This window comes from Astyanax mexicanus, chromosome 21 (assembly GCF_023375975.1).
Source record: "Astyanax mexicanus isolate ESR-SI-001 chromosome 21, AstMex3_surface, whole genome shotgun sequence".
Classification (NCBI taxonomy): domain Eukaryota; kingdom Metazoa; phylum Chordata; class Actinopteri; order Characiformes; family Acestrorhamphidae; genus Astyanax; species Astyanax mexicanus.
In genome coordinates this window covers 38,917,973-38,943,666 of record NC_064428.1, presented here as the reverse complement: position 1 = coordinate 38,943,666, position 25,694 = coordinate 38,917,973, and the positions used below count along the sequence as shown (strand labels likewise).

The 25,694-nt window shown below is 37.1% G+C and overlaps 2 protein-coding genes across 2 annotated transcripts in view; both read right to left on the bottom strand.

Moving 5' to 3' along the window:
- The window catches only part of LOC125780487 (B-cell receptor CD22-like), a 102,500-nt gene extending 77,269 nt beyond the window's left edge, over nt 1-25,231 (bottom strand). The window contains exons 1-9 of the mRNA XM_049469531.1: nt 24,892-25,231; nt 24,545-24,796; nt 24,177-24,444; nt 23,874-23,919; nt 23,548-23,768; nt 16,393-16,409; nt 15,748-16,092; nt 14,896-15,147; nt 14,538-14,795 (exon numbers count right to left, since the gene is read on the bottom strand). Coding sequence (XP_049325488.1) covers nt 14,538-14,795; nt 14,896-15,147; nt 15,748-16,092; nt 16,393-16,409; nt 23,548-23,768; nt 23,874-23,919; nt 24,177-24,444; nt 24,545-24,796; nt 24,892-25,219 — 1,987 coding nt within the window. The 5' untranslated portion in view covers nt 25,220-25,231. The remainder of the gene's footprint in view (nt 1-14,537; nt 14,796-14,895; nt 15,148-15,747; nt 16,093-16,392; nt 16,410-23,547; nt 23,769-23,873; nt 23,920-24,176; nt 24,445-24,544; nt 24,797-24,891) is intronic.
- On the bottom strand, nt 11,941-14,499 carry LOC125785783 (B-cell receptor CD22-like). The gene is made up of 4 exons (XM_049469948.1): nt 14,200-14,499; nt 13,971-14,058; nt 13,480-13,528; nt 11,941-12,693 (listed from the first exon to the last, which is right to left on the bottom strand). Exons 1-4 carry the CDS (start codon nt 14,402-14,404, stop codon nt 12,577-12,579), a joined length of 459 nt encoding a protein of 152 aa, XP_049325905.1. The 5' UTR covers nt 14,405-14,499; the 3' UTR covers nt 11,941-12,576.
- Nucleotides 25,232-25,694: the final 463 nt, after the last annotated feature.

Below are 25,694 nucleotides of genomic sequence, written 5' to 3'. Positions count from 1 at the left end.
AGGTCGGCTCTCGCTTTCCTCAGGGCTACCTTGTCACCCACTCTGAAGGTGGAGTCGCAGGTCCTCAGCAGCGCACGTACCTCAGCAGTCATCCAAGGCTTCTGGTTTGGGCGTGTGGTGATGGTCTTGGAGACAGTGACATCATCAATACACTTGCTGATGTAGCCAGTGACTGATGCTGCATACTCCTCCAAATCAACAGAATCGCCTTCAGTAGCAGCCTCCCTAAACATGTCCCACGCAGTGCACTCAAAACAGTCCTGAAGGGCAGAGATGGAGCCTGCCGGCCAGGTTTTCACCTGCTTCTGAACTGGTCTGGAGCGTCTGATGAGTGGTGTGTATGTTGGAGTCAGCCAAACACACATGTGGTCCGAGAACGTGAGGTGGGGGCGGGGCTCCCCCCGGTACGCGCTGGGGATGTTTGTGTAAACAAGATCCAACGCGCTCACTCCTCTCGTTGCAAAGTCCACATATTGGTGGAATTTAGGGAGCACTGACTTGAGATTTGCGTAGTTGAAATCTCCGGCGATAATAAACATTCCGTCTGGGTGTTTGTTCTGCAGATCGCTGATAGTCCGATAGAGTTCACACAGAGCCTCTTTAGCATTAGCACCAATGCTAGCGCTGGGTGGGATGTAGACAGCAGCTATTAGCACGGCGGAGAACTCCCGTACTAAATAAAAAGGTCTGCACTTGACTATCAGGAACTCCACCAGCGGAGAGCAGTGTTTGGCGACAGTCACAGCGTTGTTACACCATTCTGTGTTGATGTAAACACACACGCCTCCACCGCGGGTCTTCCCGGATAGAGCCACGCTCCTATCCGCTCTGAACGCGGTTAGCCCGGCTAGCTGAATGGCGCTGTCCGGAATGTTGTCGTTCAGCCACAATTCCACAAAAACCAAAACACAGCAGTCTCTGAACTCACGCTGGGTAGTTCGCTGGAGTCGGATGTAGTCCAGTTTATTGTCAAGGGAACAGACGTTTGCCAGAAAGAGCGATGGTATAGCCGGCCGGCTAGGACTAGCCTTTAGCCTCGTGCGGATCCCGGCTCTCTTTCCGCGCTTTCGCTCGCACCGCTTGCGATGGCACTTCCGCTGGGCTCCGGCATCAGGAAACACCGCGGGCTGGCGGCCTGGGTCTCTTAGCAGGCTAAGCTCAAGTAGCGTCTGCAGAACCTCGTCCGGTAGCGTGTTTTCTGGCTGATTTCTCCACTGTAGCAGGGTCTGGCGGTGGTAGAACATGTGCACGGGTGTTCTGATGCACATATTTGCAGGAAATAAATGGTAAAACGACAAACAGTAACACAAAAGCACCATTTAACGGAACTGGAGCGGCCGCTGCGTGTTAATGCGCCACCATCTTGGGTGAAGATGTGTGAATGTGGCGCATATATGAATGTAGAACTGGATTAAACCACCTGCACTTTAGCAGCTTTAACCTCAGTTCTGTTTTTTCTTGTCTTCACTCGCTGTTCTTCCGCTGCAGAAAACACTATGTAAATATTTTAAAGTTTACTGAACTGCAGTACTATCTCTATTCATTGTTCTCAAAAAACTGCAAAAATGAAATTTATGTGCTATAATCAGTGATGTCAGTAACGCGTTACTCTAATCTGACCCTTTTTTTCAGTAATGAGTAATCTAACGCGTTACTATTTCCAATCCAGTAATCAGATTAAAGTTACTTATTTAAGTCACTGTGCGTTACTCTCTCTCTCTCTCTCTCCACCTCATCTCCTCCACACACACACACACACACACACACACACACACCGCTCCCTTACCCATTCCCCCTCCGCTCTTCCCCAATCACACGCGTCTCGCTTTCTCCCCTGTCTCTCTCTCTCTCGCGCTCGGCGTGTCTTTAGTTTCCGCCCGTTTTCGTTTTTCGCCAGTTCTCGGCGCCCTATCTCTTTATTTTGGGGGGTTTTTTTGCGGCCAATTCACTAGCCAGGGCAGCGGTCTGCCACAAATTTGATTGGCAGAGGAGAGCGTTTGAAGATTTTACACCACACGTGATTGGAAGTTCACTGTGGCGCAGAGCGCGTATACCATAAAGACAAGAAAAGTTCCGGTGCTTTAAATGAACACTGTCAGAATTAAATCCTTCTCAGTAGTTGGGTCCGGTATGGGTCCGTATTGGACAACGTCTGGGTCCGGACCCGGACCGCAGTCTGCAAATATGTGATCCCTGGTCTAGACCATATACACGGTTCTGTTTTATAAAACCACTCCTTGCTGCCCTGCAGAGAACAACAGGTTCAATGTTCAGTTTTACAGTGTTAAATATGTCCAATCAAGAAAGACTTTATTTATTTTATATATTTTTTTACAAAAACAAGTATTTATGTTTAGTAAAATCAAGAAAGACCATATTTTATTTTTTATAAAAATATATATTTATGTTAAGTTAATTTTTTTATTTTTATAAAAAAACTTATTTTTTTAGGAAATAGTTCAACTTAATAGAGATAAATTGTTGCTGTTAAAATGCATTTTCCAATAAAGGGAGTATTGGCAAAACTGGTTATAATGTTTATGTTAAGGCGGCGGGAGGTGCTGTCTGCAGCTGCTGAAAGTAACTAATAAAGTAACTTGTAAAGTAACTTAGTTACTTTTAAAATCAAGTAATCCATAAAGTAACTAAGTTACTTTTTAAAGGAGTAATCAGTAATCGGATTACTTTTTCAAAGTAACTATACCATCACTGGCTATAATATTTCTATTTCCTGTTTAGTTAGTCTAGTTGAGAAGGACTTGGTAATGCTAAAATGATTATTATAATTTTATGTACTGTATCTATAGATATTGTGATATAAAGTGGATATGAGTGATATAGAGTGCATGAACTTAAAACATACCTTTATTTTGGCAAAACACTCAAACAAACTCAAAGAAACAGAACGACAGTCCAGTGCGGCTCTAGTTGTTCAACTTTCAGTATTTTTAGGTTTGTGTCGCCTCAGCTTTCTTCTCACCATTAGTGTTTCACTGGAGTGAAGGCGGGTCTTTATACCGGTCCCAGCTGGCTGTTCAATCAGTCCAATGCAGGCCAGCTGGGACAAATCGGGATTGCGCCCCACGACTCCCCTGCCTCCGCACATCACAATATCTATACAGTGATGTTTCTGTATTATTTTTTTTCCCCAGCATGTGTAACTAAATACAGAAACAATGATTGTGTATTAAAATATGAATAAAAATCTATAATAATGTATTTATGGATTCTGGATGATTTTAGTGCGATTTTAGTTTAGTATTAACGATATTCTGAAACAGTCTGATTGTTTGATGTTGTGCAGGCTCGTGATGTCACTCAGGATGGCTCCTCCTCCTCCTCTTCTTCTGGTGTTTCTGCTGATGGTTGTTGGTGAGTCAGAAGATCCTACTGTAACTCCATCACTGAAACATCTGACTTTATCTCCCTCACTGTTCTCTTTCATCATGACTGTAGTGATTCACTGCTGAACTGATCATTAAACTGTTCTGGACTAGAATTAGACTCTCTCAATATATCTCTCAGCAATATAAGAATTATAATCTGAAGTGAAAAGGCATTTAGTTTTTAAGTTTAGTAAAGTGTTTTATTACACCTCAGTCTTAATAAACCTTGGTGGTACGAGCTGTAGATCTGCAGTTCAGGTGATGATATACAGTTGCAAGAGAAAGTATGTGAACCCTTTGGGAATTTTCTTGGATTTCTGCATAAATTGGTCATTAAATGTATTCTGATCTTCAGCTACATCACAACAATAGACAAACACAGTCTGCTTAAACTAAAACCACGCAAACAATTATATGTTTGCGTGGTTTTATTGAACACAACATGTTATGAGGGGAAAAGTATGTGAATCTTTGGTATTAATACCTGGTTGATCCTCATTTGGCATCAAAAACCTCAACCAATCGTTTCTTGTAGCTACAGATCAGACCTGCAGAACGGTCAGGAGGAATTCTGGATCATTCCTCTTCACTAAACTGTTTCAGTTCAGCTATAATATTCTGGGATATCTGGTGTGAATCGCTCTCTTCTTCCTCACCTCATTGATCATTCTGCATGTGCTGTGCTCTTGCAGTCACCTTTACAGGACTTTACCACGCCTAGAGAGAGTAGCTCCAGTAACAGTGCTGAACTTTCTCCATTTGTAGAGCGTCTGTCTTACCGTGGACACATGAACATCAAGGCTTTTAGAGATACTTTTGTAACGCTTTCCAGCTTCATGCAACAAATCAACAATTCTTGAACATAGGTCTTCTGAGAGGCATGATTCACATCAAGCAATGCTTCTTAAGAACAGCTCAAAACTCAAAACTGCTGTGTTTATGTTTTTTATAGGGCAGGGCAGCTTTAACCTACACATCCAATCACATCTAATCTCATCACATCCTGCCTCCAATTATTAGCTCTTAGAAAAGTCATTAGCCTCGGGGTTCACATACTTTTCCCCTCCTCACTGTGAATGTTAACATGTTGTGTTCAATAAAACCATGCAGACATATATATTTTTGTGTGGTTTTAGCTTAAGCAGACTGTGTTTGTCTATTGTTGTGACTTAGATGAAGATCAGAACACATTAAATGATCAAATTATGCAGAAATCCAAGTACAATCCCAAAGGGTTCACATACTTTTTATTGCAACTGTATGCAGTTATGTTTGCAGTTGTTCCTCTTGTCATCAGCAGCTGTAGGTAATTCTAAGTTTACATGTTTTAAGTAGTAATAGTTTTTTTTTTCTTCAAGAGAAAATTAAATTTTGATAACTTCATGTCTTTCCCAAAACAACTGTGCACCCACCACTCCCCTCCACCCCGTTAACTATATAATCTTTATTTCTATAGAGCTGTAATCTACAGAAATCTTCAGCTTCTGAAATCAGATCTTTACTGCATCATTTGTTTCAGGAGCTTCGGGACCAGACTGGGTTGTGACGTACAAACAGCGGGAAATATGTGCTATAAAAGGATCTACAGTGTTTTTTAAAGGCACTTTTTCACTTCCAGAAGATTTAGGACAAAGTAATGTGGGAGCAGCATTTTGTATAAAATTCCCAAATCCTTGGGTGGAGCCGACTGATCTGAGATTAGATCCAGATTACTCAGGCAGGGTTGAGTGTTTAACTGATAATAAAACTTACTACTCTCTCAAACTGAGTAACGTAACGAAGAAGGATGAACACAAGTACAACTTCAGAATCCAAGCAGATGATGGGAAAAACAAATGGATGGGAAAAAATCATGTCAATCTCAAAGTTACTGGTGAGTTACTACGTAATAGTTTTTTACTGAATAAATATGAACTAAATACGTAAATGTTCCCAAACTAAACAGAAAAAGAATTTAATTTAATTAAACTCCTTGTCTCAGAGCTCCATGTAGAATCTCCTGGAGAAGTAACAGAAGGAGAATCAGCAGATCTGACGTGTAAAACCACCTGCAGTCTGACTGATCCAACATTCATCTGGTACAAAGATGGACGTCCTTTAACCACAGAGATGATCCAGAAGAATCAGCAGCTCCACCTGCAGACAGTCAGCAGTGAGGATGCAGGCAGTTATAGCTGTGCTGTAAGAGGATCTGAACATCTCCCCTCTACTGCTCAAACTCTCAGAGTCAGACGTGAGTAAAGTTCTCATTCTTCTCTAAACTCTGGGAATGGTTGAACCACACAGTGATATTAGAGATTAGCAAGAAACGCTAAAGTCAGATCTGTCTCTAGATCCTCCAAAGAGCGTCTCAGTGTCCATCAGTCCCTCTGGTGGAATAGTGGAGGGAAGTTCAGTGAATCTGACCTGCAGCAGTGATGGAGACCCACCTGTGGAGATCTACACCTGGTTTAAAGGATCATCATCAGTAGGAACAGGAGGAACCTACAGCATTCCCAACATCAGCTCTGAGGACAGTGGAGAATACACATGCCAGAGTCGTAATGAACTCGGAGAGAGAAGATCCACTGCTGTCTCTTTAAATGTTCTGTGTACGTTGATGATGTTTTAATATATTCTATTCAATGAATTTCTTTAAAACTCGACGTGATTCATTTCCTTCTTACCTGTTTGCTTTAGATCCTCCAAGGAACGTCTCAGTGTCCTTCAGTTCCTCTGATGAAATGGTGAATCTGACCTGTAGCGGTGATGCTAACCCACCTGTGGAGAACTACACCTGGTTTAAAGAAGGTGGAGACTCACCTGTAGGATCTGGACACAGTTATGTTCCTCTACAGAGTGGATCCTACTACTGCCAGGCTCAGAACCAACATGGAGCTCAGAGATCAGCTTCAGTGCCGGTTAATTTCAATGGTGAGAGACTTGATAATATAGACTGAACAAAAATGTTAAAGCAACACTTTGGGATTTGCTCCCAACTCAACGATTTAAGACTTTTTCTATGAACAGAAAAGGCCTTTTTCTCTCAAATTTCCCCTTTAATGGGTTAAACCAGTCACAGGTGCGGTATATTAATATGCTGATTAGACACAGTGATTATTACACAGGTATACCTTGGGATGGCCACAATAAAAGCTACTCTAAAATTGCAGTTTTACAGTATTGTGAAGTTTTTGGGGGTTCAGAAAACCAGTCAGTATCTGGTGTGACACCAATCCGGAGCATCCCAAACATGCTCAATAGTCACACAAGAACTGGAATGTTTTCAGCTTCCATGAACTGGGTACAGATGCTCATGCTGTTTTCCTCACCTCATTGATCATTCTGCATGTGCTGTGCTCTTACAGTCATCTTTACAGGACTTTACACCTGTAATTGCCTAGAGAGAGTAGCAGCAACAGTGCTGAACTTTCTCCATTTGTAAAGCGTCTGTCTTACCATGGACACATGAACATCAAGGCTTTTAGAGATATATCTGTAACCCTTTCCAACATCATGCAAGTCAACAGTTCTTAATTGTAGGTCTTCTGAGAGCTTGATCTTTTGAGTGCGAGGCATGATCCACATCAAGCAATGCTGCTTTTTAAGAATGGACAGTTTGATTTCACAGAAGTTTGATATACTTGGAGTTATATTGTGTTGTTTACGTGTTCCCTTTATTATCTTGTTTTTGAGCAGTGTATTTATGTGTAATATCTCAGCAGGCCTCTGGGTGGCGCTGTATGCAGTTGGTGGAGTGGTTGGAGTTTGTGGGCTTGCAGCTTTTCTTACTGGACTTTTCTGGATGAGGTGAGAAAATGAATAATAATGAAAAGATTGGGTTGTTTTTCTATCAGAGATATTCGTCTCCTGTTTTAATATTTATTTTTGTTTTCTACAAGGAGACGGAAGAAGCAGGATGTGAATACGGATGAGGACATCTACCAGGTGAGTTCTCACAAAGTTCTTCATATCAGTAGATCAGTCCATTAATGTTCCTCAAGGGATTTGTTTTCTAGGTCTTTGCTTTGCTCCCTGATCCTCTGAGAACCCAGAGCTCTTCTCACTGAGACTCTAATCATCTTTTCTCGGGTTTTGCAGAATGTTGGAGATATCTCTTGTCCTCCTGATGAAGACTCCTCCAGTACTCATGTTTATGGGAATGTAGAGGTGAGTTTTTTCATTACTGGGCTTTTATAATTCAATTTTAGAGCATCTACTGATGTTCTCTTTCTCTCGGTTCTGCAGAGTGTTGGACATAAAGCTCCTGATGATGATGATGATGATGATGATGATGATGACTACTCCAGTATTGCTGATTACGAGAATATGGACGGCACTGTTAAAAAATGGTAACGTAAAAAAAGTTACAAACTTGTTGGAGCTGCAAAAATACTTTTATTCATTTCTAACATTTTTTTAGTTCTATATAGGACCATATATATTTTTGCCTGAAGATTAGAAAGTATTTATTGGAGGAAGTTACTCATGCTAGTAAAACATGTCTTAATTTACAATGTAAATATTAACAAAATATAGATATTTGCATGGAAAAAGAGGTTCCTTAGATTTATTTGGCTTGTAAAGACTAGAAAACCAGTTCACATATCAGAAAACATGATATGAATGTGATTTTCATTTTCAAGCAGTTCTTTTTGGTGATGATTTGGATCTCATGCCCAACCAAACCCAACTAAAATAATGTTTCATAGCCCAAAAAAATCTAAACTAACAACAACCAATATAGTCTATTGAAATATTCAAAGGGTTTGTTGTGAAAGACCCTGTTTTAGAACATTTATCCATGATGGCTGAAAATGTGTTGGTCATGAGACCAATTAAAGCCAATTAGAGCCACTAAATTATATTTTTTCCTTAAATAGCTGAAATTTGTTCCTTTGAAGTAATGAAACATACCAGTCCCACTTATTTTTTGTTTATAAACATGCCTGACCTTTAAAAAACACTTTTATTGTGGTAATTTCTGCATCTACAGCGCCCTCTCAGGTTAAACTCTGCTATAGGCGAGGATGATGTTTCCGTGTAGCGGTACTTTGGTACACAAATATATCACAGTATGCAAATCAGCCAATAATCAGTAATACCGCCCCCCTGCTGACGTCCAATCATCTGCGTCTCACCACTCTCAGCCAATCAGCCAATTTTTGAAGTTAAGTTGATTTTGTTGTACATAAACATCTAAAAATGTATACCTGAAAAATACAATCTTGTGGGATCTTTCCCATAGAATGAGAGCAATCAACCCCGAGATCATCATCATCACCATCATCATCATTACCATCTTCATCATCACCAGATTCATCACCACCATCATCATCACATGGTAAACCAGAGGAGGAGCAGAATGGAATGATGATCTCAGTATTTTTAAAGATTTAGATTTTCCTACTAATTTTCCGTTTAAAAAGTCTGCATTTTAACCCAAATCCCTGAGATAATTTTACCTGCAGAATTTTATGTGCTAAGTTTTTTTTAAAGCTTTTATTTTAAGAGGAATTGACGTAATGTATAAGCAGAGCTGAGAGCTTGAATTTTGCTTATGCTAAAAATAATGTGCAACATGTTCTTAATGTGAAATGTGGAATTCTGTACATATTTACCCAATTTAGAGATTCTGACTGAATAACACAGTGTATATAGCACAGTTATATAGGATAGGATGGGCAGTAGGGGTTACAGTGTATAGAGCTCATAAACTTTAATGCATAATGCTCTAAAATAAGTGAACTAACGTTACAATGATTTGTTAAATCTTATATCTCTAATAAAAATAATATACACATGATAAACATGCCTCTGATTGTGTTATTTTATATATTATTTTATTTAAGAATTATTCTAAAGAGCTAAAGAGAACACGGGTGATGTGATTTAGCAAAAGTATTCAGTCCAAGAGCTGCTCAGGGTTCTGATTCTCTATTTAAAGTAGAGGTTCTGATGTGTTCTGGATTGGAAATGATCTAATTTAAGATGTGATGCTTCTTGTTGCTTATTGTTAAAACATGACTTCTGTCCAAAATGCATCATATATATATATACACACATCATATACTCTCACTGGCCAATTTATATTAGGTTCACCTCACTAGAACCGGGTTAGAAGCTCTTTTGCCTTCAGAACTGCTTTAAACCTTTGTGGCATAAATTCAACAAGGAACTGTACTAAAATGGAACTATTTTAAATATACTTACATTTAGTAACATTTAAACATTTAAACTACTTGTACTTGTATGTATGTAACCCAATATTTTAAATATGCTTACAATAAAATTATGATGCATTTATAATTTACATGTATTATAACTGTATCACTATTTACTATACACCAGGTATATTAAAAATGTTCTAAGAATTGATGTTAAATATATTTGATCTATTTACTTTAGAGTACAAATATACACTTTTTGTTTCTGTCTTTTTTGTAAGTAGCACACTTCTAGTAGGCTATATTTCATTGAGTATAAAAATATATATTTAATATACTGTACTACAGTATTTAGCGTGTTACAAATGTACTTTTTTACATTTTATAAATGTAGTAATTTAATTTAATGTTTTACCTTTTAAAAGATTACATGATACATTGTACTTTAAGTGAACTACTCTAACAACTGTTTTTAACATGTAAAATGTAATGTTAAAATGTACAAAAGTATATTTGTAAATAAGTATTTTAGAAGTATATTTAATTACATTAAACTAAAACTGTATTTCATAGTATTCTATTTATTTAAAATACACTGTATTGTACTTTTTAAAAAGTATGATCACAGTTTACTTTTAAATTTGACAAAAGCATAGAATTAATGTACTTTTAATATATTTTAAGTAAGTACATAAATCTGCTAGTATATTTACAGATACTTAGATATTTCATAATATGTTTTATGTACAATTAAGTATATATATATATATATATATTTAATGTTTCATCTTCAGTTTATTGGCCTCCAGCATTTGCTTATGTTTCTTAATGAAGAACACTGAACAGTTTAGAGACAAAAAGAGTTTCTCTAGTTTTCTCTAGTTTTGATTTACTAATAAGATATTAAGATTCTCAGATGTCTTTTTAAAGATGATGTGCAGATATTATTCATTTGAACTGTTTTTATTCACAAATAAAACTGCAAAAAAACGTAAAGATTGTAGTGATTTTATTTAAAATGTTGTACATTGAGCTCTAATAGTTAGAAAGTTAGAAAAATAGACATTGTATACAAAAAACCACACACATTTTATTACATGTGCAAGTGTACACATTATGACACATCTGAAACAAAAGTAAAAAATAAACCATTAACATATTTCTACTTACTAAATCACTAAATCTGTAACAGTGTGTACTTCACCAGTAGTTACACTGTTATAACATGATTGTTAACGTGTAATTACACAGTTATTACAGACACTTGTGACTAAAGTACTGAAATAAAATGTTCTGTAAACTGAACTTGTAAAAGGATTATGTTAAATTACTATCAGAAGTTCAGAGTATATTTCATGACATTCTTTAAGTACATGAATGCAAATTTATTAGTGCAGCACAATCATAAATCACTATCAACAGCAAGGTTCCAGTTTCCAGCAGAAAGTATTCTCTGAATAGTAGAGACAGTTACTCCAACAAAAGCAGAATAAACTCTTTATAATATCCTTGATTTTAGAAAGAACCTTTAATAAACACATTGAGTCCCAACACCTTTGCGAATACTGTAAAACATATAATACCGGATCTAGATTTTGGTAATTTATAAGTGTAACTGTGATCTGATGGATGCAACTTAAGAGCAAAGTTGAAAAGCTATGATATGTGAAAGTGCTATACTGAATTTCTGATGGCAGTTCATTAAAAACTGCGATTTTAAATGTTTTTAAGATTTTTCCTCCAGGAACTCCTTCCTACAAGACGCTGAGAAAACTATTCCCTCATGAAGACACTGAGATTAAAACACCAAGACTCTGCAGATCTGAACTCAAACATAATTGTGATACTTACTTAGAAGAATCTAAAATAAAAAAAACATATTCTGGTTTGTTTAACACATTTTGTTCACTAAATAATTCAGCATGTGTTCCTGTAGAGCTTTAATATAGTCTTCAATATTACATTTACAATATAAAAAAACAGAAAAAGAAAGAAAAAACACATTGACCAACATTTGACTGTTACTGAAAATTAATTAAATGAACACTTTGTTTTTTTATTCTATATATTATTATGTGTATTAACATTTCATATGATGGTGATGTCGTCACTATTGGGACTGTCTCTGTCTGCAGTTTGTGAATGAACAGGAGGAGGGCGCTGTTTCTGTACTGTGATAAAAGGTCAATGAATAGTCGTCCTACTGCAAAACATAATTAATTCCCTATTACTTTGAAAAAATAATTATTCTAATATAAATATTTATATGTAAAAAATAATTTACAAATAAAAAGTAGATGTTTTTATTACAATCATATAGAAAATGTACAAGAAAAACATAAAGGAAAAAATAAAGGAAAAATAAAATATATAGAGAAAGACCACTTAAAATATATGAAATTCTTTGATTTTACCAAATTTAAATCTCTGGAATATAATCAAGAGGAAGATGGATGATCACAATCCATCAAACCACCAAACTGAACTGCTTGAATTTTTACACCAGGAGTAAAGCAGCATAAAGTTATCCAAAAGCAGTGTGTAAGACTGGTGGAGGAGGACATGATGCCAAGATGCATGAATTAAAACTGTGATTAAAAACCAACCAGGATTATTCCACCAAATATTGATTTCTAAACTCTTAAAACTTTATGAATATGAACTTGTTTTCTTTGCATTATTTGAGGTCTGAAATCTCTGCATCTTTTTTGTTGTTATTTCAGACATTTCTCATTTTCTGTAAATAAATGCTCTAAATTACAATATTTTATTTGGAATTTGGGAGAAATGTTGTCTGTAGTTTATAGAATAGAATAGAATTTCCATACTGTGTTTTGTCCAGCTGTTGTTGATGTTTTGTTTGGCAACAGTCTCAGTGTTGCTTCCTCGAATCCTGCAAAAAATATCAAAAAGCAAGTACAGTCTGTACAGTTAAACTTAAGTAACATGAGTAATTTGTGAGAAATATTTCTGAAAAAGGTAAATGAGTGACAGTTGATTTAATTTTTGGTTTCTACAAGGTGGGAAAGTGTAATAAGTCTCTGCTAACATGTGGAACTCACCGGAACGTTCTCGTAGTCTAGAATATCATCATCATCATCATCATCATTATCATCATTATTATCATCATTATGAGGAGGACGGGTCTCTCGCATGACATTCTGTAAAACAGAGAAAATGAAGAGAACATTAGAAAAAGTAAGAAATTTACCAACATATACCACCAACCACCAGCAGAGGGCCTGGATACTGCAGTAGAAGAGCTGGTGGATGTTGGCAAAAAACTCAAAGTCCCAGAATTCCCAGCAGTAATCAACACTGACCAGGCACCTTTGTAGAGAGGTGACTGATACCAGTGAGTAAAAGAGAAAAAAAGATAAAAGAAAAAATGGAGATCTGACAAGAAATCCAAAAAACAAATAAAGAAGAAAGCAAAGAGATCTAAAAAAAGAAAAGCCACACGAACAGAAGAGAAGATCTTGAAATTTCAATATGACAATGCTCGCCCATATGCTTCTGCTAATAAAAGAATACCATTTTGATTTGATAATTTTGCATTTTGGTATGTTTCACAGCGTATTCTTTTTCATTCTCTGTTCATCTACATTCCATGACCAAACTTTGACGTTAAAAAATACATAAATTATGAATTTAATGATTATCGTCGCTGTCCAATGAAAAACAAGTATCTAAATTTTTGTTGATTTTTAGTTCACTACATAATTTGAACAGACAAACTGTCCCTTAAACAGTGCCAAAATTTCTTGATGAATGGACCAATAGAAATACTTCAAATTGACTTGTAATAAACAAATTTTACATTTACTTCCATTAAAAGTTTAGAGGGTTTTTTCTCTCTCCTGTAAAGTTGCTGTTTTGTACAGATACTTGTTTTTCATTGGACAGTGATGATATATAGATATATAAGTTGAATAGTAAAATCTTACCGCATAGATTTGTTCATCCACGTTTCCAGCCTGCCTCTTTCTCCTGCTCCTGAAAAGAAAATATATGTAATATTGATCATGGACTTATTATGTCATATACACTGCACTACACTACAGTCGTTCTTAAACTGTGATACTTTGGTACCATTGGTGGTTTGTTGAGCCACTAAAGTGGTACAACATCACCAAAAAGATGTTTTAATGTATCAAAAACTAAACATATATATATATATATATGTTCTGGAGTTTTGCTTGTGTACTTTTCCCGTCGTTACGATAGCAAAGACACACTGACCCGCCCTAAATCAAGCTGCACTACCTTTTTTGTCCATATTGTCCACCCCTAGTTTTCTTATATGTTCATATGAATGACTTTTAAGAGATACTGTACATTGTTTTTTTAGGTTAATTTTAAATGGTACATGGTCTAAAATATTTAAGAAACACTCAATTCTTACTCAATACTACAATTAAAATGATAACATTCTCACCTCATGCAGAAAAACACAGTGATAAATGTGATTGCAAGCCCACAAACTCCACCAGCTCCAACAGCTATGTATAGAATCAACGATTGATCTGATGGCATAAAGACAACAGAACAGTAAAACCCAAATCCTGTAAATATATATATATATATATATATATATATATATATATATATATATATATATATATATATATATATATTTTTTTTTTTTTTTTTTTTTTTAAACCTACAGTAATTCTTCAGAATGTCAGAAACCACTGAAACAGCAGCTGATCTCTGAGCTCCATGTTGGTTCTGAGCCTGGCAGTAGTAGGATCCACTCTGTAGAGGAACATAACTCTGTCCAGATCCTACAGGTGAGTCTCCACCTTCTTTAAACCAGGTGTAGATCTCCACAGGTGGGTTAGCATCACTGCTACAGGTCAGATTTACCATTTCACCAGAGGAACTGTTGGACACTGAGACGTTCCTTGGAGGATCTAAAGCAAACAGGTAAGAAGAGAATTTTAGAAAAATGAGTTTTAAGGAAAAAAATCTTATAGAATATATTAAAACGTCATCAACGTACACAGAACATTTAAAGAGACAGCAGTGGATCTTCTCTCTCCGAGTTCATTACGACTCTGGCATGTGTATTCTCCACTGTCCTCAGAGCTGATGTTGGGAATGCTGTAGGTTCCTCCTGTTCCTACTGATGATGATCCTTTAAACCAGGTGTAGATCTCCACAGGTGGGTATCCATCACTGCTGCAGGTCAGAGTCACTGAACTTCCCTCCACTATTCCACCAGAGGGACTGATGGACACTGAGATGTTCTTTGGAGGATCTAGAGACAGATCTGACTTTAGCGTTTCTTGCTAATCTCTAATATCACTGTGTGGTTCAACCATTCCCAGAGTTTAGAGAAGAATGAGAACTTTACTCACGTCTGACTCTGAGAGTTTGAGCAGTAGAGGGGAGATGTTCAGATCCTCTTACAGCACAGCTATAACTGCCTGCATCCTCACTGCTGACTGTCTGCAGGTGGAGCTGCTGATTCTTCTGGATCATCTCTGTGGTTAAAGGACGTCCATCTTTGTACCAGATGAATGTTGGATCAGTCAGACTGCAGGTGGTTTTACACGTCAGAACTGCTGATTCTCCTTCTGTTACTTCTCCAGGAGATTCTACATGAAGATCTGAAACAAAGAAAAAACATCAGATCAGGAAAAAAAGCTTAAAATTTCAAGAATTTGACGTATACTTTTAAAGAACAGGAATTGTACATGTTAGAAGGTGAATCAGATCAAGAGTTCATCAGGAAATCAGGAGATGAAAATCTTATTTATGTAATGTCATGGGTCAAATAGACACGTTTTAAAGTTTGAAGATCTAAGAAAAAATAGTTAAAAGTATGCTTGCCTTAGTAATTAATGTAATCAACATATAATAATCATGTTATTTTCCAAGCCAAATAAATGAAGTGTAATGGGATGGAGTGCTACAGACTAGTAGCTCTCCAGCTCAGAGGGTTATTGAACCCAATTACAGAACAGTTGATCTCAAAGCAGGTAAACCCAAGAAGAAAGGACTAAGCAAATAAATAAATAAACACACCGCTCCTCATGAAGGATCAAACCCCTGTCACCAGGGTCACGTTCCAATACACTACCGCTGCCCTGGCTAGTGAACTATTGGGACAGAGCGGAAACTAAAAAGTCACAGGGTAGGAATGTAAACAAGAGCTCACCAGAGAAGCGTACCCCTGTTTAAGGTGTTTTATAAGTTAGAAATCTTACCTGTAACACAGAGCGTTACTCCAGGTCGTCCCAGATATCTTTGCTTTTCTTCGTTTGTGATAATCCTGAGGCAGTACTCCTGTTCGTCCCTCTTCATTACGCTACTCAGTTTGAAGGAGACGTGATTCTGTTCATTAACTGAATACTCAACCCTGCCGGAGTAATCAGACGCTGTTCGCAGATCAGTCCAATTCAAAATGTTAAAGGAATCTCTGATCCAAAACGTCTCAGTCACTTTTAGACCTTCTGGGTGTTGAAAACGTCCAGTCATGGAAACTGTAGATCCTTTTACAGCACATATTTCCTGCTGGTCGTAAGTTACACTCCACTCTGTTCCATAAGCTCCTGAAACATATGATGCAGTAAAGCTCTCTAGTTATTTTACAACACTGAGCTGATTCTGAGTAAAAAGCTAACTCAGAACTAAAGTTAGCATGCCTAAATGTAAAGAGTTAATTGCTTTTTAAAGCAACAGTTGAGTTTATAAAGAAAGGAATATGTGCATTGAGATGTTGCAAGTATAAAATAACAGTAGGATCTTCTAACTCACCCACAACCATCAGCAGAAACACCAGAAGAAGAGGAGGATGAAGAGGATGAAGAGGAGCCATCCTGAGTGAAGGTTCTTAGCTTAGTCTTTAATACCAACAGGTTTTCGGACTCTGGTTAAAAGTGAAAAACAGAAACTCTCAATAGGAATCAAGAGGAAGATGGATGATCACAAGCCATCAAACCAAACTGAACTGCTTGAATTTTTGCACCAGGAGTAAAGCAGCATAAAGTTATCCAAAAGCAGTGTGTAAGACTGGTGGAGGGGAAGATGATGACAAGATGCATGAAAAAAACTGTGATTAAAAACCAGGATTATTCCACCAAATATTGATTTCTGAACTCTTAAAACTTTATGAATATGAACTTGTGTCAGGTAATTTATTAAATAAATAACAAATAAATAATGAAACAAACCAAAACAAATGAGGAGTAATAATGACATAAACAAACAGGGAAAACAAAGAAACAAACGAGTAACTGAAACAAGACTCAATAAACAAAATAGGGCAAGGAAAACAAAGGAATAAACAAGATATGAACAAGGGAAATAAACAAAGAAATAAACAAGGAATAAACAAGGGCTAAGACTAGAGAAAACTCGGAACGACAAAACAACAGAGGTTAGTGCAAAGACCAACAAAGAAACACAGACACAAGGGGACTATTTATACAAACAGGAAGCACACACCTGGGGAAACAGGTAACGAGGGGGCGGAACTACAAATAGACACATGTGATGGAAAATTACTGGGGAACAGAAGAAACGACTTGTTTTCTTTGTATTTCAGAGGTCTGAAAGCTCTGCATCTTTTTTTCTGCACATAAATTCTCTAAATGAGAATATTTGTATTTGTAATGTGGGAGAAATGTTGTCTGTAGTTTATAGAATAAAACAACCATGTTTATTTTACTCAAACATAAACCTATAAATAGCAAAATCAAAGAAACTGGTTCAGAAACTGAAGTGCTCTCTTAATTCTTTCCAGAGCCGTATACGCTTTACAGTATAAAGTCCTATTATTTTAAAAAGACTTGCTTTACAGGGAATACACAAGCTTTTCAAGTATTTATGTTTATGGTTTAAACATATATTTATGTCTGCACATCACAGCTAGCAATGGATGCATCCTGAAGTCACTGAATGCATCATTTATTAGAATAGAAAGTGTCCACCAACATTTGTACATACAGTATTGTGTAAGTAGTAGTCAATACATTATAAATATCTTATTATATAATTTGCTCAGTTTCAAATGATATTCAATGCAAAATTTTGAATAGTTTAATTTTACTCTGGTAAAAGGTACAATAAAATGTTTTGTTAATTCAAAGTGATCTTACCGTCTTGTAATGAGGGTCATCTCTGAATGTACAAATCTGAAGTAGTTTTTAAAGTGTCTCATTTCACTGTAGGCTGATGATGTACTTTAACCCTGTTAATATACTCTTTCCTCTTACAGGAAGCATGTGACCTTCTCGGCAGCAGCCAGTGACACGCTGATTTATCTACCAACTCTGAGACTGTGGCACTTTCATTTCCTCATTTCAGTGTTTTGATGGTTCCCTGGAGACAACGGTCTGCTGCCCATCTTCCTCTGCTGCTGGATTCATCAATGATTTCTGATGTTTTAGATTAGCACATGATCAGGAGTAACATGCTCATAATAAATACTTTATTTATCAGAATTAAACATCAGAATTAGGGTTTGGTTTTAGGTTAAAGGCCAATGTTAAGGTCAAGATCATAGCCTGGGTGAAGGTCATGGTTTAGGGTTGAGATTATGGTTTGGATTGGGATTAGAACCAGGAAGAGGGTTAGAGTTTGGGAACCAGGAAGGGTTGAGATTATGGCTAAGATTAGGATTAGAGCCAGGAAGGGTTGTGATTATGATTAAAGTTGACATTAGAGCCAGGAAGAGTTGAGTATATGGTTAAGATTGGGATTAGAGCCAGGAAGGGTTGAGATTATGGTTAAAATTGACATTAGAGCAAGGAAGGGTTGAGATTATTCTTAACATTGGTATTAGAGCCAGAAAGAGGGTTAGGGTTTGAGTTGAGGTTATGGTTAAAATTTGGATTAGAACCAGGAAGAGGATTAAGATTTGTGTTAAAGTTGTGGATGAGATTGGGATTAAAGCCAGGAAGAGGGTTAGGGTTAGGGTCAAGATTATGGTTAAGACCGGGATTAAAGCCAGGATGAGAGTTAGGTTTAAGTTTTGGGTTATGTTAAATGTAGCCCCAAAAATATGGTCAATCTGAAGCCCAGGTTTTTGGTTGAAGCCCAATTTATGATCAGGATGAGGGTTAGCTTTACGGAATTGCTTGGTTTAGGCCAGGATTATGTCCAGGGTTAGGGTTAGCACTATTTTTGGTTTATGTCAGGATTATGACCAGGGTTAGGGTTAAGAATTTACTTGGTTTAGGCCAGGAAAGGGCTATGGATATGATCAGTTTAGGCCAGAATCATGTGCAGGGTTAGGGATAGGGACGTGATTGGTTTAGGCCAGGACTTTGTTGAAGGTTAGGGATAGGGATGTGATTGGTTTAGGCCAGGATTATGTCGAGGGTTAAGGACAGGGATGTGATAGGTTTAGGCCAGGATTATGTGCAGGGTTAGGGATAGGGATGTGATCGGTTTAGGGCAGGATTATGTCGAGGGTTAGGGACAGGGGTATGCTTGGGTTAGGTCAGGATTTTGGACAGGATGAAATTCAGGAATAAGCATAGTTTAGGTTAGAATTATGGCCAGGGTGATGCTTAGAGATATGCTTGGTTTAGTCCAAGAGTAGGGGTTACATTTTGGGTTGAGATTAAATGTTGGTTTAGGTTTAGAATTAGGACCAGACCATTTGTTACAATAATCCAATATCCAGCATGTTATTTTAGGTTAAGTTTGTGTGCAAATGCTACATCAGAATATATGTGTGAATTTAAGTGAGATTTATACTGCGCTTTTATCTTGTGGCCCATCTTGAGCTTCCTGAATATGTGCAGCTCTTAAGCGAGGTTTGAGAAACCACAGTATCACACATCCGCTGTACTTATGACTTTCTGGAACTTGCTCACTGAACGGACAAATAAAAAAATGCAGAAAATTCTTAAAGCAAATAACTTGGAAAATAATACATTTCCTAATATTCAAAGCTTTATCCTGCATTTCTACCATCATACTTATCAAGTCTATTTGTAGATGAACTCTATGTGTCATGGTTTAGACTATGATCATTTCCATTTAAGACAGGATTGTGGCCAGGGATAGGGATGTGATAGGGATGTGCTTGGTTTAGGCCAGGATTATGGCCAAGATGAGGTTTAGATATATGACTGGTTTAGGCCAGGATTATGGCCAGGGTTAGAGTTAGGAATTTGGTTGGTTTTGAGCCTAGATTTGGGCCTAGGTTAGGGGTATTATTGGTTTAGGCCAGGATTATGGCCATGGCTAGAGTTAGGGATATGGTTGGTTCAGGGCAGGATTATGGCCAGGGTTAGGGTTAGGAATTTGGTTGGTTTTGGGCCAAGATTTGGGCCTAGGTTAGGGGTATTATTGGTTTAGGCCAGGATTATGGCCATGGCTAGAGTTAGGGATATGGTTGGTTCAGGGCAGGATTATGGCCAGGGTTAGGGTTAGGAATTTGGTTGGTTTTGGGCCAAGATTATGGCCATGGTTAGGGATATGATTATTATTGATAAGCCCAGGATTATGGCCACTGTTGGGGATAGGGATATTATTGGTTTAGGCTAGGGTTATGGCCAGGGTAAGGTTAAGGATTTACTTAGTTTAGGCCAAGAAAATGGCCATGGTTAGGGATAGGGATGTAACTGATTTAGGCCAGGATTATGGCCATGGTTAGGGATATGTTCGGTTTATGCCAGGATTATTGCCATTTTTAGGGTTAGGGATATGTTTGGTTTAGGTCAGGATTATGTCCAGAGTTAGGGATAGGGATATGTTTGGTTTAGGCCAGGATTATATCCAGGGTTAGGGTTAGGGATATGTTTGGGTAGGTTAAGGATTTACTTGTTTTAGGCCAAGATAATGGCCATGGTTGGGGATAGGGATGTGATTGATTCATAGGGGTATTATTGGTTTAGGCCAGGGTAAGGCTAAGGATTTACTTGGTTTAGGCCAGGATTATGTTCAGGGTTAGGGTCATAGGTTTTGATTTAAAGTTAATCCTAGAGTTAGGATTATGATAAGGGTGGAGGTTACATTTTGGGATGAGGTTAAATGTGGGTTTAGGTTTAGAATTAGGACCAGACTCTTTGTTTCTTAGATCCAATATCCAACATGTTCTTTTAGGTTATGTTTGTGCGCATATGTCACATTTGAATATGCACAGCTCTTAAGCGAGGTTTGAGAAACCACAATGTCACACATCCGCTGTACTTATGACCTTCTGAAACTTGTTTACTGATCAAGCAACTTTTTTCTTTATGGCATAAATTCTTAAAACAAATATTCTTAAACTAAGACAATAATAAATTTCCTAATATTCAAAGCTTTATCCTGCATTTCAGCCATCATACTTATCAAATCGATCTGTGTATGAACTCTGTGTCATGGTTTAAGACTATGAGGCCTATAGTAAAGCATCATTTCCTCTGCAGCTATGTCTTGAACTTCCTTTATCATGCTAATCTTACTCTTTGAACACAGAGAGAGAGAGCTTATTTTTTATGATTAATTATTTGCATTTTAATTACTATTATTTATTGTTTACAGTTTATTTCTTCATCAATTTCTGCAAACATTAAAACAAAGTAATACATTTATTAGTATTATTAGTAAACACCTCTAAATTAGAGAATCAACACATATTTCTGTCTAATTCCAGATTAATAAACTCCAGATATTTGCTAGGTGCAAAACCCAACTTGTGAGGTTGTATTAAATTACTGAGTTTATGTGAATGTTGGATTAAAAACTGCACACTGGAAGCCAATAGACTAAAGGGTGAGAGCCATCAATAGAGCTTGGATTTACAACTATATATTTGCATATTGAGTGTGTACTTTAGTTTCGGACACCATCAGTGTTTATTCATTTCCTCAAGACTATCTTAAGTCAGTTATAGTTGTAGATCATTTATTATGATTATGCAGCTTCTATGTTGTAAAACTGTCATTTTCTGAGCTATGTGTTTAATTCACCTGACCATGAAGTTCAAAGGAGATTTAAACAATAATAACTTAAATTTTAACTTTAAAGTTGAATGAACTTAAGTTCTAAGTCACCATTACCTTAAATATGCCAAATTGCAAAATTGTCCCCCATGCTGTCGACTTTGCAACCAGAGCTTGTATAGCAAAAACCAAAGACCTACTCACTTTAGTCATTCTTAAGTGGCAGAATAACATTTTTAGAAAACAATTTCTGAAGAAAAACTACCTGTTGGAATTAATCACTGGAAAAAAATGATGATTCACTTCACTTCAGTTTTGCTGTTCATGCTTTTATACAGTCAAACAAAACAACGGTTCTATACGTTGATTTAGTTTATATATACTTTATTACAGACAGAATACACAAATTAAAAATATAGAAATGATGTTTGAAAATGAAGCAAAGCAAAAGCATAAAATTGATGTATTGAGAACTTATTGATAATATAAGCTTTTAGAATAGAATAGAATTATTGGCGAAAATGTAATAAACGGTGAAAAATATTGGGACACCTGCTGAATTTTTTTAAAATAAAAACATGTTTATCTATAGCTTTTTTTCTAAGTAGCTGTTTCTACTGTCCAGGGAACGCCTAGCTCTATTCGATTTTGGAGCATTGCTGTGAGGTTTTGACTGTGTTCGACCATAGGAGCCAGATCTTGGATGACCACCACTGAACTCATCCCCAAATCATCCCATCCAAAAAAAAAGTATCGGATGGACCCAGTTTCACTGCTCCACAACTCAATATTGGCCTTACAGAAGTTATTCTATTGGCAAGAGACTAGACATTGCATTGAGCAAAACTTTAATTAAAGCATTTGGAAGCATGAATCAGAACAGGTGTCCAAAAGAGTGTGTATTCAAAGCTGTGCGAGGAAAGGTCTGTCCATAGATGGTCCAAAATGACAATGAAGGAGATGTTCTCAGAGATGTTGCTTTACCAAATTCTATGGGATGGAAATACAGTTTAGAAGACACACACACACACACACATAAAGTTATTAATATTAGACAAAAATGTGCTTAGTTCATATGAATTTAACTATGTACATTTATGTTCTTTGCTAAATAAAGCTTGATTCTAAATTAATAAATGATTTAATAATAAATAACTGGAGCTCTGTTGTAAAAAAAACACTAAGGGCCCATTTTAGTGATTTATAGGTGAGCCATCAACCATGCAGCTTGATTTAGGGCGTGTCAGTGTGTCATTGCTGTCATAGCCTTGCTCAGCCTTAAAACGTATATAAGGCATATACAAATTCTCTTAATTAATCATGGGTGTGGTTAATTTTTGGGCGTAATGTAAAATAAACCAATCAGCGTGTATCTTGTCACGCCCATGAGTGTAGATATATTCAGAAGCACTATTGCTATTTTAATGATGCAGGTGAAAGGAGTGAAAATAGACTGTTGACAGGGTGTAAGATAGCAATGAGCAATGAGGTAGTGCCTCGTAATTGCATGGCATGGCCTTCAGCAAGCCACTATTACATTCACTGAGACTAGGTGGACTGAGAAGTTCACACTGTAAACTGCTGGTGTGATATGATGGTCGGTCACCCCTAGTAGTGATAGGAGGAACAGTAAGAGCTCAGTGATATGTGCAGGAAAAATAACATCAAACTGCTTACAGAATATGCCTATAAGTATAGACAAACAAATACCCTAATATGAAACCAAGAAAAGCACAATATTGAATACTGAAAATATAATTTCTAAAAATACGGCAAATTAAATAAATTTACAATTACAATTAGACTCTCTTGCATAGTCTTATAATCTCTCACACATCATAAACCTCTATTTGATTCTGTCATAGATGACTGAAGCATCATCCACTTTCTGTGACCTATAAAACAAGAGAAATGAAACTGTACATTTTACATGATTATAAGCATTAAATATAGATTTTTGAAAGAATCAACTACTCCCATTGTGTATATGTATATATTCTCGAAAGTATAGCTGAAACTGCATTAAAGCTGAGAATGTTCTGTTTTTGTAAAGATTTAAAATATTATTTGTCTTTCTGAAGATTCTACACAGTAAATTTAACCAGTGTTAAATATGAAACTCACCCGGTAGCAGCAGCATCAGCGTGACAGTGGTGGAATGTAACACTGGCGTACTGAAGCTCCTCCTGCTGGTCAGATCTGATCACAACATCAGGTTTTCTACCAGTCCTGACTGTAGCGTACTGAACATCATCATCATGATCAGGAGCTCCAGAGGAAGCATCACCTGCAGTCTCTACAGGTCTGGATCTGCTGTGAGTAACGGTGGCGTACTGGATGTCATCCTGAAGAAGATCATTCATTATAAAGATACTAAACATCTTATTTACTGAAGACTGAATAGAAACATCACTGAAATATGATGGATTGTGTTCTGCTGGATATTTTACCTGATCTGATCCATCCTGATCAGATCCAGCATCTCTCTTCTGAATCCTGAAACAAGAGAACACTTACAGTGTTTAACACAATGCTATAAACCAAATGAAGTTCTACCATGTTCTACTAAATTCTACTGACCTGGAGATGAAGATTAAGATCAAAATACAGAGAAGAAGAAGAAGAAATCCTCCTCCTCCTCCCACTGTGATCCAAACTGCAGATCTGAACTGATCTTCTGAGGGAAGAAGATCATTTCCATCACTTTACTGAGTCTTTATTTAAATACTGGAACTATTTACATTATTATTCACCACCTACTCTGAACACCAATCATCACAGATCCATTCTGAACTCCAACTGCATTCTGAGCTTCACAGTAGTACAGTCCAGTGTGATCAGCAGTGATGTTGATGATGCTGAAACTCTGTCCAGATCCTACAGGTGAGTCTCCACCTTCTTTAAACCAGGTGTAGTTCTCCACAGGTGGGTCTCCATCACTGCTGCAGTTCAGAGTCACTGAACTTCCCTCCACTATTCCACCAGAGGGACTGATGGACACTGAGACGCTCTTTGGAGGATCTAGAGACAGATCTGACTTTAGCGTTTCTTGCTAATCTCTAATATCACTGTGTGGTTCAACCATTCCCAGAGTTTAGAGAAGAATGAGAACTTTACTCACGTCTGACTCTGAGAGTTTGAGCAGTAGAGGGGAGATGTTCAGATCCTCTTACAGCACAGCTATAACTGCCTGCATCTTCACTGCTGACTGTCTGCAGGTGGAGCTGCTGATTCTTCTGGATCATCTCTGTGGTTAAAGGACGTCCATCTTTGTACCAGATGAATGTTGGATCAGTCAGACTGCAGGTGGTTTTACACGTCAGAACTGCTGATTCTCCTTCTGTTACTTCTCCAGGAGATTCTACATGGAGCTCTGAGATAAGGAGAGAATTCTCATTAAATTCTTTTTTTTGTGTTTTATTTATTGAAATTGTTGAATTTTGGAAAAACAATTAAAAATAATCTCACCAGTAACATTCAGAATGACATTAGGTTTTCCCATCCATTTATTTTTATCATCATCTGCTTGGATTCTGAAGTTGTACTTGTTTTGATCCTTCTTCGTTACGTTACTCAGTTTGAGAGAGTAGTACGTTTTATTATCAGTTAAACACTCAACCCTGCCTGAGTAATCTGGATCTACACTCAGATCAGTCGGCTCCACCCCGGAACCTCTGAATTTCATACAAAATGTTTTTTTTAGTTTAAGTTTGCCTAAATCTGCTGGAAGTGTAAAAGTGCCTTTAATAAACACTGTAGATCCTTTTAAAGCACATATTTTCTCCTGTTCGTACATCACAATCCAGTCTGGTCCAGAAGCTCCTGAAATAAATGATGCAGTAAAGATCTGATTACAGAGGCTGGAGATTTCTGTAGACTACAGCTCTATTAAAATAAGGATAATATTACATAATTGAGGGGATATTCAGCTTTTACCATCAGAAAGTGTTAATCCTCCTCCCCTTTCTAAGACTGAGACGTAACAAAACACTTTACCTGAAGAATTAACTGCATTTTCACTAATAATTCATAAACTGATTCTGATTCTGAGAGAAACTACAAAGAGAGAAAAGCTCTGAGTGTTCATCAGAGAGTCTAATTCTAGTCTAGAACAGTTTAATGATCAGTTCAGCAGTGATGGAGTTACAGTAGGATCTTCTGACTCACCAACAACCATCAGCAGAAACACCAGAAGAAGAGGAGGAGGAGGAGCCATCCTGAGTGACATCATCAGCCTGCACAACATCAAACAAACAGACTGATTCAGAATA